Below are 15,005 nucleotides of genomic sequence, written 5' to 3'. Positions count from 1 at the left end.
AGTAATGGTAGTAGTAGTGGTATGGGTAGTAATGGTAATGATAGTAGTAGTGGTATGGGTAGTAATGGTAGTGGTAGTGGGATGGGTAGTAATGTAATGGTAGTAGTAGTGGTATGGTAGTAATGGTAATGGTAGTGGTATGGGTAGTAATGTAATGGTGGTAGTAGTAGTGGTGGTATGCATAGTAATGGTGGTAGTAGTGGTATGGGTAGTAATGGTAATGGTAGTGGTAGTGGTATGGGTAGTAATGTAATGGTAGTAGTAGTGGTATGGGTAGAAATGTAATGGTAGTAGTAGTGGTATGGGTAGTAATGGTAATGGTAGTGTGTGGTATGGGTGGTAATGTAATGGTAGTAGTAGTGGTATGGGTAGTAATGTAATGGTAGTAGTAGTGGTATGGGTAGTAATGATAATGGTAGTGGTATGGGTGGTAATGTAATGGTAGTAGTAGTGGTATGGGTAGCAATGTAATGGTAGTAGTAGTGGTATGGGTAGTAATGGTAATGGTAGTAGTAGTGGTATGTGTAGTAATGGTAATGGTAGTAGTAGTGGTATGGGAAGTAATGTAATGGTAGTAGTAGTGGTATGGGTAGTAATGTAATGGTAGTCGTAGTGGTATGGGTAGTAATGTAATGGTAGTGGTAGTGGTGTGGGTAGTAATGGTAATGGTGGTAGTAGTGGTATGGGAGGTAATGTAATGGTAGTAGAGTGGTATGGGTAGTAATGTAATAGTAGTAGTAGTGGTATGGGTAGTAATGTAATGGTAGTGGTAGTGGTATGGGTAGTAATGTAATGGTAGTGGTATGGGTGGTAATGTAATGGTAGTAGTAGTGGTATGGGTAGTAATGGTAATGGTATGTGTAGTAATGTAATGGTAGTGGTATGGGTAGTAATGTAATGGTAGTAGTAGTAGTGGTATGGGTAGTAATGTAATGGTAGTAGTAGTGGTATGGGTGGTACTGTAATGGTAGTAGTAGTAGTGGTATGGGTGGTAATGTTAATGGTAGTAGTAGTTGAGGGTGTAATGTAATGGTGGTAGTAGTAGTGGTATGGGTAGTAATGTATGGTGGTAGTAGTGGTATGGGTAGTAATGGTAATGGTAGTAGTAGTGGTATGGGTAGTAATGTCATGGTAGTGGTATGGGTGGTAATGTACTGGTAGTAGTAGTGGTATGGGTACTAATGGTAATGGTATGTGTAGTAATGTAATGGTAGTAGAAGTAGTGGTATGGGTAGTAATGGTAATGGTAGTAGTAGTGGTATGGGTGGTAATGTAATGGTAGTGGTAGTTGTATGGGTAGTAACGTAATGGTGGTAGTAGTAGTGGTATGGGTAGTAATGTAATGGTAGTAGTAGTGGTATGGGTAGTAATGGTAATGGTAGTAGTGTTGTATGGTAGTAATGGTATTAGTAGTGGTGGGATAGTAATGATAATGATAGTAGTGTGGTATGGGTAGTAATGTAAGGGTAGTTGTAGTGGGATGGTTAGTAATGTAATGGTAGTAGTTGTGGTATGGGTAGTAATGTAAAGGTAGTAGTAGTGGTATGGGTAGTCATGGTAATGGTAGTGGTATGGGTAGTAATGTAATGGTGGTAGTAGTAGTAGTGGTGGTATGTATAGTAATGGTAGTAGTAGTGGTATGGGTAGTAATGGTAATGGTAGTGGTAGTGGTATGGGTAGTAATGTAATGGTAGTAGTAGTGGTATTGGTAGTAATGGTAATGGTAGTAGTAGTGGTATGGGTAGTAATGTAATGGTAGTAGTAGTGGTATGGGTAGTAATGGTAATGGTAGTGGTAGTGGTATGGGTAGTAATGGTAATGGTAGTAGTAGTGGTATGGGTAGTAATGGTAATGTAATGGTAGTAGTGTGGTATGGGTAATAATGTAATGGTAGTAGTAGTAGCGGTATGGCTAGTAATGTAATGGTAGTAGTAGTGGTATGTAGTAATGTAATAGTAGTGGTATGGATAGTAATGGTAATGGTAGTGGTAGTGGTATGGGTAGTAATGTAATGGTAGTAGTAGTGGTATGGGCAGTAATGTAATGGTAATAGTAGTGGTATGGGAAGTAATGTAATGGTAATAGTGGTGGTATGGGTAGTAATGGTAATGGTAGTAGTAGTGGTATGGGTAGTAAGGTAATGGTAGTAGTAGTGGTATGGGTAGTAATGTAATGGTAGTGGTAGTGGTATGGGTAGTAATGGTAATGGTAGTAGTAGTGGTATGGGTAGTAATGTAGTGGTAGTGGTATGGGTAGTAATGTAATGGTAGTTGTAGTGGTATGGGTGGTAATGGTAATGGTAGTAGTAGTGGTATAGGTAGTAATGTAATGGTAGTAGTAGTGGTATGGGTAGTATATGGTAATGGTAGCAGTAGTGGTATGGGTAGTAATGTAATGGTAGTAGTAGTGGTATGGGTGGTAATGGTAGTAGTAGTGGAATGGGTAGTAAGATAATGGTAGTAGAAGTGGTATAGGTAGTAATGTAATGGTAGTAGTAGTGGTATGGGTAGTATTGGTAATGGTAGCAGTAGTGGTATGGGTAGTAATGTAATGGTAGTAGTAGTGGTATGGGTGGTAATAGTAATGGTAGTAGTAGTGGTATGGGTAGTAATGGTAATGTAGTAGTAGTGGTATGGGTAGTATTGGTAATGGTAGCGGTAGTGGTATGGGTAGTAATGTAATGGTAGTAATAGTGGTATGGGTGGTAATGGTAGTGGTAGTGGTATGGGTGGTAATGTAATGGTAGTGGTAGTGGTATGGGTATAATGATAATGGTAGTAGTAGTGGTATGGGTGGTAATGTAATGGTAGTGGTAGTGGTATGGGTAGTAATGTAATGGTAGTGGTAGTGGTATGGGTAGTATTATAGTGGTAGTGGTATGGGTAGTAATGTAATGGTAGTAGTAGTGGTATGGGTAGTAATGTAATGGTAGTGGTAGTGGTATGGGTAGTAATGTAATGGTAGTAGTAGTGGTATGGGTAGTATTATAGTGGTAGTGGTATGGGTAGTAATGTAATGGTAGTAGTAGTGGTATGGGTAGTAATGTAATGGTAGTAGTAGTGGTATGGGTAGTATTATAGTGGTAGTGGTATGGGTAGTAATGTAATGGTAGTAGTAGTGGTATGGGTAGTAATATAATGGTAGTGGTAGTGGTATGGGTATTAATGTAATGGTAGTAGTAGTGGTATGGGTAGTAATGTAATGGTAGTAGTAGTGGTATGGTATAATGTGGTAGTGGTAGTGGTATGGGTAGTAATGTAATGGTAGTGGTAGTGGTATGGGTAGTAATGTAATGGTAGTAGTAGTGGTATGGGTAGTAATGTAATGGTAGTAGTAGTGGTATGGGTAGTAATGGTAATGGTACTAGTAGTGGTATGGGTAGTAATGTAATGGTAGTAGTAGTGGTATGGGTAGTATGTATGGTAGTGGTAGTGGTATGGGTAGTAATGGTAATGGTAGTAGTAGTGGTATGGGTAGTAAGTGTAATGGTAGTGTAGTGGTATGGGTAGTAATGGTAATGGTAGTAGTAGTGGTATGGGTAGTAATGTAATGGTAGTAGTAGTGGTATGGGTAGTAATGTAATGGTAGTGGTAGTGGTATGGGTAGTAATGTAATGTAGTAGTAGTGGTATGGGTAGTATTGTAATGGTAGTAGTAGTGGTATGGGTAGTAATGATAATGGTAGTGGTAGTGGTATGGGTGGTAATGTAATGGTAGTAGTAGTGGTATGGGTAGTCATGTAATGGTAGTAGTAGTGGTATGGGTAGTAATGGTAATGGTAGTGGTAGTGGTATGGGTAGTAATGTAATGGTAGTAGTAGTGGTATGGGTAGTAATGTAATGGTAGTAGTAGTGGTATGGGTGGTAATGGTAGTGGTAGTAGTAGTGGTATGGGTGGTAATGTAATGGTAGTAGTGGTATGGGTAGTGGTGTAGTGGTATGGGTAGTATGTATAGTGGTAGTGGTATGGGTGAGAGAGTAGAAGGAACAGATAGAGAGAGAGAGAGAGAGTAGAGGGAACAGAGAGAGAGAGAGAGAGAGAGAGTTGAGGGAACAGAGAGAGAGAGTTGAGGGAACAGAGACGAGAGAGAGAGAGAGAGTTGAGGGAACAGAGAGAGAGAGAGAGAGTTGAGGGAACAGAGAGAGAGAGAGTTGAGGGAACAGAGAGAGAGTTGAGGGAACAGAGAGAGAGAGAGAGAGAGTTGAGGGAACAGAGAGAGTTGAGGGAACAGAGAGAGAGAGAGTTGAGGGAACAGAGAGAGAGAGAGTAGAGGGAACAGAGAGAGAGAGAGAGAGAGAGAGAGAGTGTAGAGGAACAGAGAGAGAGAGAGTTGAGGGAACAGAGAGAGAGAGAGTAGAGGGAACAGAGAGAGAGAGAGACAGAGAGAGAGTGTAGGGGAACAGAGAGAGAGAGAGTAGAGGGAACAGAAAGAGAGAGAGAGAGAGAGAGAGAGTAGAGGGAACAGAAGAGAGAGAGAGAGAGAGAGTGTAGAGGGAACAGAGAGAGAGAGAGTTGAGGGAACAGAGAGAGAGAGAGTAGAGGAACAGAGAGAGAGAGAGAGTAGAGGGAACAGAGAGAGAGAGAGACAGAGAGAGAGTGTAGAGGGAACAGAGAGAGAGAGAGAGTAGAGGGAACAGAGAGAGAGAGAGAGAGAGAGAGAGAGAGAAGAGGGAACAGAGAGAGAGAGAGAGAGAGAGAGAGGTGTAGAGGGAACAGAGAGAGTAGAGCTTCAAAGCTCAAACACAGTGGTCGGACTGATACTGGTCTCTTCTCTGTCCCTCACTCGTGTGTGTGTGTGTGTGTGTGTGTGTGTGTGTGTGTGTGTGTGTGTGTTTTCAGGGCCATAAGGTGGTAAGTGGGATGTTCTCTCGACCGGTGCTCAGCGTGGGCTACCATAAGATAGTGGAGATACCGGCTGGAGCCACTAACATCAGGATCCAGGAGTCTGTCAAGACCAGGAACTACCTGGGTAGGTATACACACACACCACACACACACACACACACACACACACACACACACACACAAAACAGAGATCGCCTCAATGGCGCTGCCCATTCTGTCATATAAGCCATTAAGCTACAGATACAAATAAGGTCCCTCTATCCAACTTCATGGGTTGGACTGAGTTACAAATAATGTCCCTCTATCTAACTTCATGGGTCGGACTGAGTTACAAATAATGTCCCTCTATCTAACTTCATGGGTCGGACTGAGTTACAAATAAGGTCCCTCTATCCAACTTCATGGGTCGGACTGAGTTACAAATACGGTCCCTCTATCCAACTTCATGGGTCGGACTCAGTTACAAATAATGTCCCTCTATCTAACTTCATGGGTCGGACTGAGTTACAAATAATGTCTATCTAACTTCATGGGTCGGACTGAGTTACAAATAAGGTCCCTCTATCTAACTTCATGGGTCGGACTGAGTTACAAATAATGTCCCTCTATCTAACTTCATGGGTCGGACTGCGTTACAAATAAGGTCCCTCTATCTAACTTCATGGTTAGGACTGAGTTACAAATACGGTCCCTCTATCCAACTTTATGGGTTGGACTGAGTTACAAATAAGGTCCCTCTATCCAACTTCATGGGTCGGACTGAGTTACAAATAATGTCCCTCTATCCAACTTCATGGGTCGGACTGAGTCCTGTGGTCATGTTGTGGTCGTACCGTTCAGCGCTGCGGACTCGGAGTGGAGTTTCCATCATCAACGGCAACTGGGCGATCGACCGCCCGGGCCTGATCGTTGCCGTGGGAACCCGGCTGACATATCGGCGACCCAATGAGATTCGGTCCAGAACCGGAGAGTCCATCACCGCACCGGGACCCACCAAGGAGGAGTTACATCTATCGTAAGACACACACAGTTATCTAGTTATATATCTATATATATACACAGTTATCTATTTATCTATATATATATATATATACACAGTAATCTAGTTATATATCTATATATATACACAGTTATCTAATATATATCTATATATATACACAGTTATCTAGTTATATATCTATATATATACACAGTTATCTATTTATCTATATATATATATATACACAGTAATCTAGTTATATATCTATATATATACACAGTTATCTATATATATATCTATATATATACACAGTTATCTATATATATATATATACACAGTTATCTAGTTATATATCTATATATATACACAGTTATCTATATATCTATATATATATAATATATATATACACAGTTATCTATTTATATATCTATATATATACACAGTTATCTAGTTATATATCTATATATATACACAGTTATCTAGTTATATATCTATATATATACACAGTTATCTATTTATCTATATATATATATATATCACAGTTATCTATATATTTATTTTGCTCTCTCTCTCTCTCTCTCTCAGTTGATCTATCAGCAGCCTGGTCCCAGTGTGTATTATGAGTACAGCCTTCCTCTTCACGACACACACACCAGCCCCGAGCCTCACACACACTCCAACACACCCCCGCCATACTGCCCCTGGGTGAGCACACACACACACACACACACACACACACACACACACACACACCGAGACACACGTATGAACCTTTCCCAACGATGCAGAGTTAACAAATAAAATAGTAGCCACACTACATGATCATAAGTATGTGGACACCTGCTGGTCCACTAGACTGGAGCTACGCTACATGACCATAAGTATGTGGACACCTGCTGGTCCACTAGACTGGAGCTACGCTACATGATCATAAGTATGTGGACACCTGCTGGTCTACAAAATCATGGGCATTATTATGGAGTTGGTCCCCCCTTTGCTCCTATAACAGCTTCCACTCTTCTGGGAAGGCTTTCCACTAGATGTTGGAACATTGCTGCTATAACAGCCTCCACTCTTCTGGGAAGGCTTTCCACTAGATGTTGGAACATTTCAAGGGGTGTCCACATACTTTTGTATATATAGTGTATTTACTGTACAGGAAGTACCAGATCAGAGGTACTTGAGGTAGATATGTACATGAAGGCAGGGTAAAGTGACTAGGCATCAGGATAGATAATAATGAGGTAGATATGTACATGAAGGCTGGGTAAATTGACTAGGCATCAGGATAGATAATAATAAGGTATTTGAGGTAGATATGTACATGAAGGCAGGGTAAAGTGACTAGGCATCAGGATAGATAATAATGAGGTAGATATGTACATGAAGGCAGGGTAAAGTCACTAGACATCAGGATAGATAACAATAAGGAATTTGAGGTAGATATGTACATGAAGGCAGGGTAAAGTGACTAGACATCAGGATAGATAATAATGAGGTAGATATGTACATGAAGGCAGGGTAAAGTGACCAGGCATCAGGACAGATAATAATGAGGTAGATATGTACATGAAGGCAGGGTAAAGTGACTAGACATCAGGATAGATAATAATGAGGTATTTGAGGTAGATATGTACATGAAGGCAGGGTAAAGTGACCAGACATCAGGATAGATAATGAGGTAGATATGTACATGAAGGCAGGGTAAAGTGACTAGGCATCAGGATAGATAATAATAAGGTATTTGAGGTAGATATGTACATGAAGGCAGAGTAAAGTGACCAGCCATCAGGATAGATAATAATGAGGTAGATATGTACATGAAGGCAGGGTAAAGTGACTAGACATCAGGATAGATAATAATAAGGTATTTGAGGTAGATATGTACATGAAGGCAGGGTAAAGTGACCAGACATCAGGATAGATAATAATGAGGTAGATATGTACATGAAGGCAGGGTAAAGTGACCAGACATCAGGATAGATAATAATGAGGTAGATATGTACATGAAGGCAGGGTAAAGTGACCAGGCATCAGGATAGATAATAAGATAGATAACCCAGCAACACCTTTAATAAACAACGTTTTATCTAGTTGCTTTTTCATGTACCACCCCTCATCTCTCCTCCTCTCCTCTCTTTTTCATGTACCACCCCTCATCTCTCCTCCCTCTCCTCTCTTTTTAATGTACCACCCCTCATCTCTCCTCCTCTCCTCTCTTTTTCATGTACCACCCCTCATCTCTCCTCCTCTCCTCTCTTTTTCATGTACCACCCCTCATCTCTCCTCCTCTCCTCTCTTTTTCATGTACCACCCCTCATCTCTCCTCCTCTCCTCTCTTTTTCATGTACCACCCCTCACCTCTCCTCCTCTCCTCTCTTTTTCATGTACCACCCCTCATCTCTCCTCCTCTCCTCTCTTTTTCATGTACCACCCATCATCTCTCCTCCTCTCCTCTCTTTTTCATGTACCACCCCTCATCTCTCCTCCTCTCCTCTCTTTTTCATGTACCACCCCTCACCTCTCCTCCTCTCCTCTCTTTTTCATGTACCACCCCTCATCTCTCCTCCTCTCCTCTCTTTTTCATGTACCACCCCTCATCTCTCCTCCTCTCCTCTCTTTTTTCATGTACCACCCCTCATCTCTCCTCCTCTCCTCTCTTTTTCATGTACCACCCCTCATCTCTCCTCCTCTCCTCTCTTTTTCATGTACCACCCCTCATCTCTCCTCCTCTCCTCTCTTTTTCATGTACCACCCCTCATCTCTCCTCCTCTCCTCTCTTTTTCATGTACCACCCCTCACCTCTCCTCCTCTCCTCTCTTTTTTCATGTACCACCCCTCATCTCTCCTCCTCTCCTCTCTTTTTCATGTACCACCCATCATCTCTCCTCCTCTCCTCTCTTTTTCATGTACCACCCCTCATCTCTCCTCCTCTCCTCTCTTTTTCATGTACCACCCCTCATCTCTCCTCCTCTCCTCTCTTTTTCATGTACCACCCCTCATCTCTCCTCCTCTCCTCTCTTTTCTGACCCCCTCATCTCCTACTTTTTCATGTACCACCCCTCATCTCTCCTCCTCTCCTCTCTTTTTCATGTACCACCCCTCATCTCTCCTCCTCTCCTCTCTTTTCATGTACCACCCCTCATCTCTCCTCCCTTTTTCATGTACCACCCCTCATCTCTCCTCCTCTCCTCTCTTTTTTCATGTACCACCCCTCATCTCTCCTCCTCTCCTCTCTTTTTCATGTACCACCCCTCATCTCTCCTCCCTTTTTCATGTACCACCCCTCATCTCTCCTCCCTTTTTCATGTACCACCCCTCATCTCTCCTCCCTTTTTCATGTACCACCCCTCATCTCTCCTCCTCTCCTCTCTTTTTCATGTACCACCCCTCATCTCTCCTCCTCTCCTCTCTTTTCATGTACCACCCCTCATCTCTCCTCCCTTTTCATGTACCACCCCTCATCTCTCCTCCTCTCCTCTCTTTTCATGTACCACCCCTCATCTCTCCTCCTCTCCTCTCTTTTCTCATGTACCACCCCTCATCTCTCCTCCCTTTTTCATGCCCCCCCTCATCTCTCCTCCCTTTCATGTACCACCCCTCATCTCTCCTCCCTTTTTCATGTACCCCCCTCATCTCTCCTCTCTCTCTCATGTACCACCCCCTGACTTCATCTCCCTATCCTTTTCTTCTGTGTCCTCTTCACTTTATCAAGCCTCTTGTTGATCTCTCCGCTCTCTCTCATCCCCCTCATCCCCCCTTTCTCTCATCCGCCCCTCATCCCCCTCTCTCTCTCATCCCCCCTCATCCCCTTCTCTCATCTCCCCTCTCTCTCATCCCCCTCATCCCCCTCTCTCTCAACCCCCTCTCTCTCTCTCATCCCCCCCTCTCTCTCTCTCTCATCCCCTGTCTCTCTCATCCCCCTCTCTCTTTCATCCCCCTCTCTCTTTCATCCCTCTCTCTCTCATCCCCTCTCTCTCTCATCCCCCTCTCTCTCATCCCCCTGTCTCACTCATCCCCCTCTCTCTCATCCCTCTCTCTCTCATCCCCTCTCTCTCTCATCCCTCGCTCTCTCTCATCCCCTCTCTCTCTCTCATCCCCCTCTCTCTCATCCCCCCTGTCTCTCTCATCCCCCTGTCTCTCTCATCCCCTCTCTCTCTCTCATCCCTTCTCTCTCATCCCCGTCTCTCTCATCCCCTCGCTCTCTCTCATCCCCCCTCTCTCTCTCATCCCCCTGTCTCTCTCATCCCCCTGTCTCTCTCATCCCCCTCTCTCTCTCATCCCCCTCTCTCTCATCCTGTTCTCTCTCTCATCCCCCTGTCTCTCATCCCCCTGTCTCTCATCCCCCCTCTCTCTCATCCCCCTCTCTCTCTCATCCCCCTCTCTCTCTCTCATCCCCTGTCTCTCTCATCCCTCTCTCTCTCATCCCCCTCTCTCTTTCATCCCCCTGTCTCACTCATCCCCCTCTCTCTCATCCCTCTCTCTCTCATCCCCCTCTCTCTCATCCCCCTGTCTCTCTCATCCCTCTCTCTCTCTTATCCCCTTCTCTCTCATCCCCGTCTCTCTCATCCCTCGCTCTCTCTCATCCCCCTCTCTCTCTCTCTCATCCCCTCTCTCTCTCTCTCATCCCCCTGTCTCTCTCATCCCCTGTCTCTCTCATCCCCCCTCTCTCTCTCATCCCCCTCTCTCTCTCTCATCCCCCTCTCTCTCTCATCCCCCTCTCACTCATCCCTCTCTCTCTCATCCCCCTCTCTCTCTCATCCCCCTGTCTCTCTCATCCCTCTCTCTCTCATCCCCCTCTCTCTTTCACCCCCTCTCTCTTTCATCCCCCTGTCTCACTCATCCCCCTCTCTCTCATCCCTCTCTCTCTCATCCCCCTCTCTCTCATCCCCGTTCTCTCTTTCATCCCCCTGTCTCTCATCCCCCTGTCTCTCATCCCCCCTCTCTCTCATCCCCCTCTCTCTCATCCCCCTCTCTCTCTCATCCCCCTCTCTCTCTCATCCCCTGTCTCTCATCCCTCTCTCTCATCCCCTCTCTCTCATCCCCTCTCTCTCATCCCCGTCTCTCTCATCCCTCGCTCTCTCTCATCCCCCTCTCTCTCTCTCATCCCCCTCTCTCTCTCATCCCCCTGTCTCTCTCATCCCCCTGTCTCTCTCATCCCCCTCTCTCTCTCATCCCCCTCTCTCTCTCATCCCCCTCTCTCTCTCATCCCCCTCTCTCACTCATCCCTCTCTCTCTCATCCCCCTCTCTCTCTCATCCCCTGTCTCTCTCATCCCTCTCTCTCTCATCCCCCTCTCTCTTTCACCCCCTCTCTCTTTCATCCCCCTGTCTCACTCATCCCCCTCTCTCTCATCCCCTCTCTCTCTCATCCCCTCTCTCTCATCCCGTTCTCTCTTTCATCCCCCTGTCTCTCATCCCCCTGTCTCTCATCCCCCTGTCTCTCATCCCCCCTCTCTCTCATCCCCCTCTCTCTCTCATCCCCCTCTCTCTCTCATCCCCTCTCTCTCTCATCCCCCTGTCTCTCATCCCTCTCTCTCATCCCCCTCTCTCTCATCCCCTGTCTCTCATCCCCCTGTCTCTCATCCCCCTCTCTCTCATCCCCCTCTCTCTCATCACCCTGTCTTTCTCATCCCTCTCTCTCTCTCATCCCCTCTCTCTCTCATCCCCGTCTCTCTCATCCCTCTCTCTCTCTCTCTCTCTCTCTCTCTCATCCCCCTGTCTCTCTCATCCCCCTGTCTCTCTCATCCCCCTCTCTCTCTCATCCCCCTCTCTCTCTCTCGCATCCCCCTCTCTCACTCATCCCCCTCTCCCACTCATCCCTCTCTCTCTCATCCCCTCTCTCTCATCCCCCTGTCTCTCTCATCCCTCTCTCTCTCATCCCCTCTCTCTTTCACCCCCCTCTCTCTTTCATCCCTCTCTCTCTCATCCCCCTGTCTCACTCATCCCCCTCTCTCTCATCCCTCTCTCTCTCATCCCCCTCTCTCTCATCCCCTGTCTCTCTCATCCCTCTCTCTCTCTCATCCCCGTCTCTCTCATCCCTTGCTCTCTCTCATTCCCCTCTCTCTCTCTCATCCCCCTGTCTCTCTCATCCCCCTGTCTCTCTCATCCCCCTGTCTCGCTCATCCCTCTCTCGCTCTCTCTCATCCCCCTGTCTCTCTCATCCCCTCTCTCTCTCTCATCCCTCTCTCTCATCCCCCTCTCTCTCATCCCCCCTCTCTCTCATCCCCCTCTCTCTCTCATCCCCCTGTCTCTCATCCCCTGTCTCTCATCCCCCTCTCTCTCTCTCATCCCCTGTCTCTCATCCCTCTCTCACTCTCATCCCCCTCTCTCTCTCATCCCGTTCTCTCTCTCATCCCCCTGTCTCTCATCCCCCCTCTCTCTCATCCCCCTCTCTCTCTCATCCCCCTGTCTCTCATCCCCCCTCTCTCTCATCCCCCTCTCTCTCATCCCCCTGTCTCTCATCCCCCTGTCTCTCATCCCCTTCTCTCATCCCCCTCTCTCTCTCTCATCCCCCTCTCTCTCTCATCCCTCTCTCTCATCCCTCTCTCACTCTCATCCCCCTCTCTCTCTCATCCCCCTCTCTCTCATCCCCCTCTCTCTCATCCCCCTCTCTCTCTCATCCCCCTCTCATCCCCCTCTCTCTCATCCCCCTCTCTCTCTCATCCCCCCTCTCTCTCATCCCTCTCTCTCATCCCCCTCTCTCTCTCATCCCTCTCTCACTCTCATCCTCCTCTCTCATCCCCCTCTCTCTCATCCCTCTCTCTCATCCCCCCCTCTCTCTCACTCTCATCCTCCTCTCTCATCCCCCTCTCTCTCTCTAGTTGAGACTGTTGGCCCCACCTACTCAGGAAGCGATGATGTCAACAGTGGAATGGGCGTGGCCATCAATGATGTCAGCGGTGGGAGAGGCCATCCCAACCATGTGCCCTCTGACCCCGTGGTGAACCCTGACCTATTGGCTCCTTCCTACGGCTGGATCAGCAGCGGACACACAGCCTGCAGCACCTCCTGTGGTGGGGGTGAGGACCTACAGTCATATAGACACACACACACACACACACACACACACACACACACACACAGCCTGCAGCGCCTCTTGTGGTGAGGGTGAGGACCTACAGTCATATAGACACACAGACAGGCCTGAGATCTGACCAGAGAGAGACAACTTTACTGTAGTTAGATTAACACCTGATCTGAGATCTGACCAGAGAGAGAGAGAGACAACTTTACTGTAGTTAGATTAACACCTGATCTGAAATCTGTAATAACAGTTGTTTTGCCAACATATTTCACACAGAGCCCCCTAGGTATGTGACTGCCCTCTCTCTCTCTCTTTTATCTTGTGCGTGCGTGCGTGCGTGCGTGCGTGCGTGCGTGCGTGCGTGTGTGTGTGTGTCTCTCAGGTAGACGCCAGGTGCTGTGGGTGTGTGTGGAGACTGAGAGCAAGACCACAGTACCAGGTGACCTCTGTAGCCACGCCCAGCGACCCCAAAACCAGGAAGTGGACTGCAACACACAGCCTTGTCCTGCCTTGTGAGACACACACACACACACACACACACACACACACACACACACACACACACACACACACACACACACACACACACACTAAAGCCTTGCTTTAACAAAGTTAACCATTATCACTGTAGTGTCCCAAAACATCTTTCTAAGCTGTCAGTCATTCCCTTGGCAGCGAGAGCCTCTCGGTGGATGCTGCCGTGGACCCAAATGGCGTCGGGAGCAACTGCTTGCACGCGCGTTACCACTCCACTATGTCTCCCTGTCATGGCTTTTACACCATCAGTACAGAAACCAACACATCTTGACCACCAAAGTCCATTTGATGTCACAAAGCTGTCCAGTACCATATCCTCTCCTGTTGTCCTGGTTTCCAGTGGTTTGCAGAAGAGGATATATTCCTTAATTGACCCCCGTAAACATAACGGACATATACCAGGAGCTGGGCCAGACCCGCCACGTCTGTCGACTCATCCAGCTGTAACACATAGAATTCACTGGCTTGTATGTGAAGCAGTAATCATTTCAAAACATCTCCTGCCATGTCACTGATGCGTCGTGAAACAGTGTTGTTTGATGAAGGCATTGTCTGTATAGTTTTTTGGGGCCTTTTCCCTCAGCGTTGTCCCAGCCATATCCACGGCAGCAGGAAGAATTAAATCCTCCACGATAGTATGGGGCTTGCCTGTCCTCGCCACTCGGTAGCTCACTGTATAACACCCTTCTAGCCCCTTCTGATTAATGGTATCTATTGCTTTTATACATGTCTTACTACTCTAAAGTCGTCTTTATTCCCGCTCCAAAAAACTTATTTTTTCAAATTGTCATGTTTCATTTCTAAATGTCTGCGCAAGAGTGAATGTTTTTCCCGCGAGAGAGTAACGGTTAATGTGATTGGATGTTCATTATTTGACGAGGCTTCCTGTATTTGACATTGTGTTGTTATTTTCACTAGATGGTTTCATTGTGTTTTTTGGCAGTGAAACGAGGCGACTCAGGTGAGGAGAAAAACCCAGATGTTCGTTGGAAAATGTTTGAAAATTTGAAGACGTTTCTTTTTTTTTACATTTTTTTTTTTTTTCTATTTATATATATTTAAATGTGAATCACATTTTTAATTGCGTTTTGGGAAAACCTGATCGAGACCAGTTGTCTACGAAGCAAATAAAATTTGATACACACACACACACACACACACACACACACACACACACTCAGACACACACACACACACACACGCACACACACACACACACACACACACACACACACACACACACACACACACACACAGACACACACACACACACACACACACACACACACACACACACACACACACACACACACACACACACACACACACACACACACACACACACACACACACACACACACACACACACACACACACACACACACACACACACACACCTCTGTAACCTTCTCTCCTCTGTAATTGGCCAGCTGGGACCTGGGGGAGTGGTCAGAATGCACTAGAACCTGCGGTCCGGGGTCCCAGCAACGCCAGGTCATCTGTCGTCAGGCGCTCCGTAACCATAGCAACAGTACGGCGACGCTGGTCGCCGTGGAGACGGCGCAGTGCGGAGGTCACGACAGGCCGGAGACGACAACGTCCTGTCAGCTAAAGATCTGC

At 46.4% G+C, this 15,005-nt stretch overlaps 1 protein-coding gene across 1 annotated transcript in view; it reads left to right on the top strand.

Annotated features, from left to right (window-relative positions):
• Positions 1–15,005, top strand: part of LOC123742546 (thrombospondin type-1 domain-containing protein 4) — a 52,989-nt gene that overhangs the window by 19,631 nt on the left and 18,353 nt on the right. Inside the window, exons 2-7 of the mRNA XM_045717606.1 lie at positions 4,839–4,968; positions 5,685–5,859; positions 6,679–6,704; positions 12,646–12,843; positions 13,231–13,360; positions 14,816–15,005. The exon at positions 14,816–15,005 is cut by the window's right edge and continues 33 nt beyond it. Of these exons, the coding sequence (XP_045573562.1) occupies positions 4,839–4,968; positions 5,685–5,859; positions 6,679–6,704; positions 12,646–12,843; positions 13,231–13,360; positions 14,816–15,005 (849 nt within the window). The remainder of the gene's footprint in view (positions 1–4,838; positions 4,969–5,684; positions 5,860–6,678; positions 6,705–12,645; positions 12,844–13,230; positions 13,361–14,815) is intronic.

Source organism: Salmo salar, chromosome ssa04 (assembly GCF_905237065.1).
Source record: "Salmo salar chromosome ssa04, Ssal_v3.1, whole genome shotgun sequence".
NCBI lineage: Eukaryota > Metazoa > Chordata > Actinopteri > Salmoniformes > Salmonidae > Salmo > Salmo salar.
This window is presented reverse-complemented; position numbering and strand designations above follow the sequence as displayed.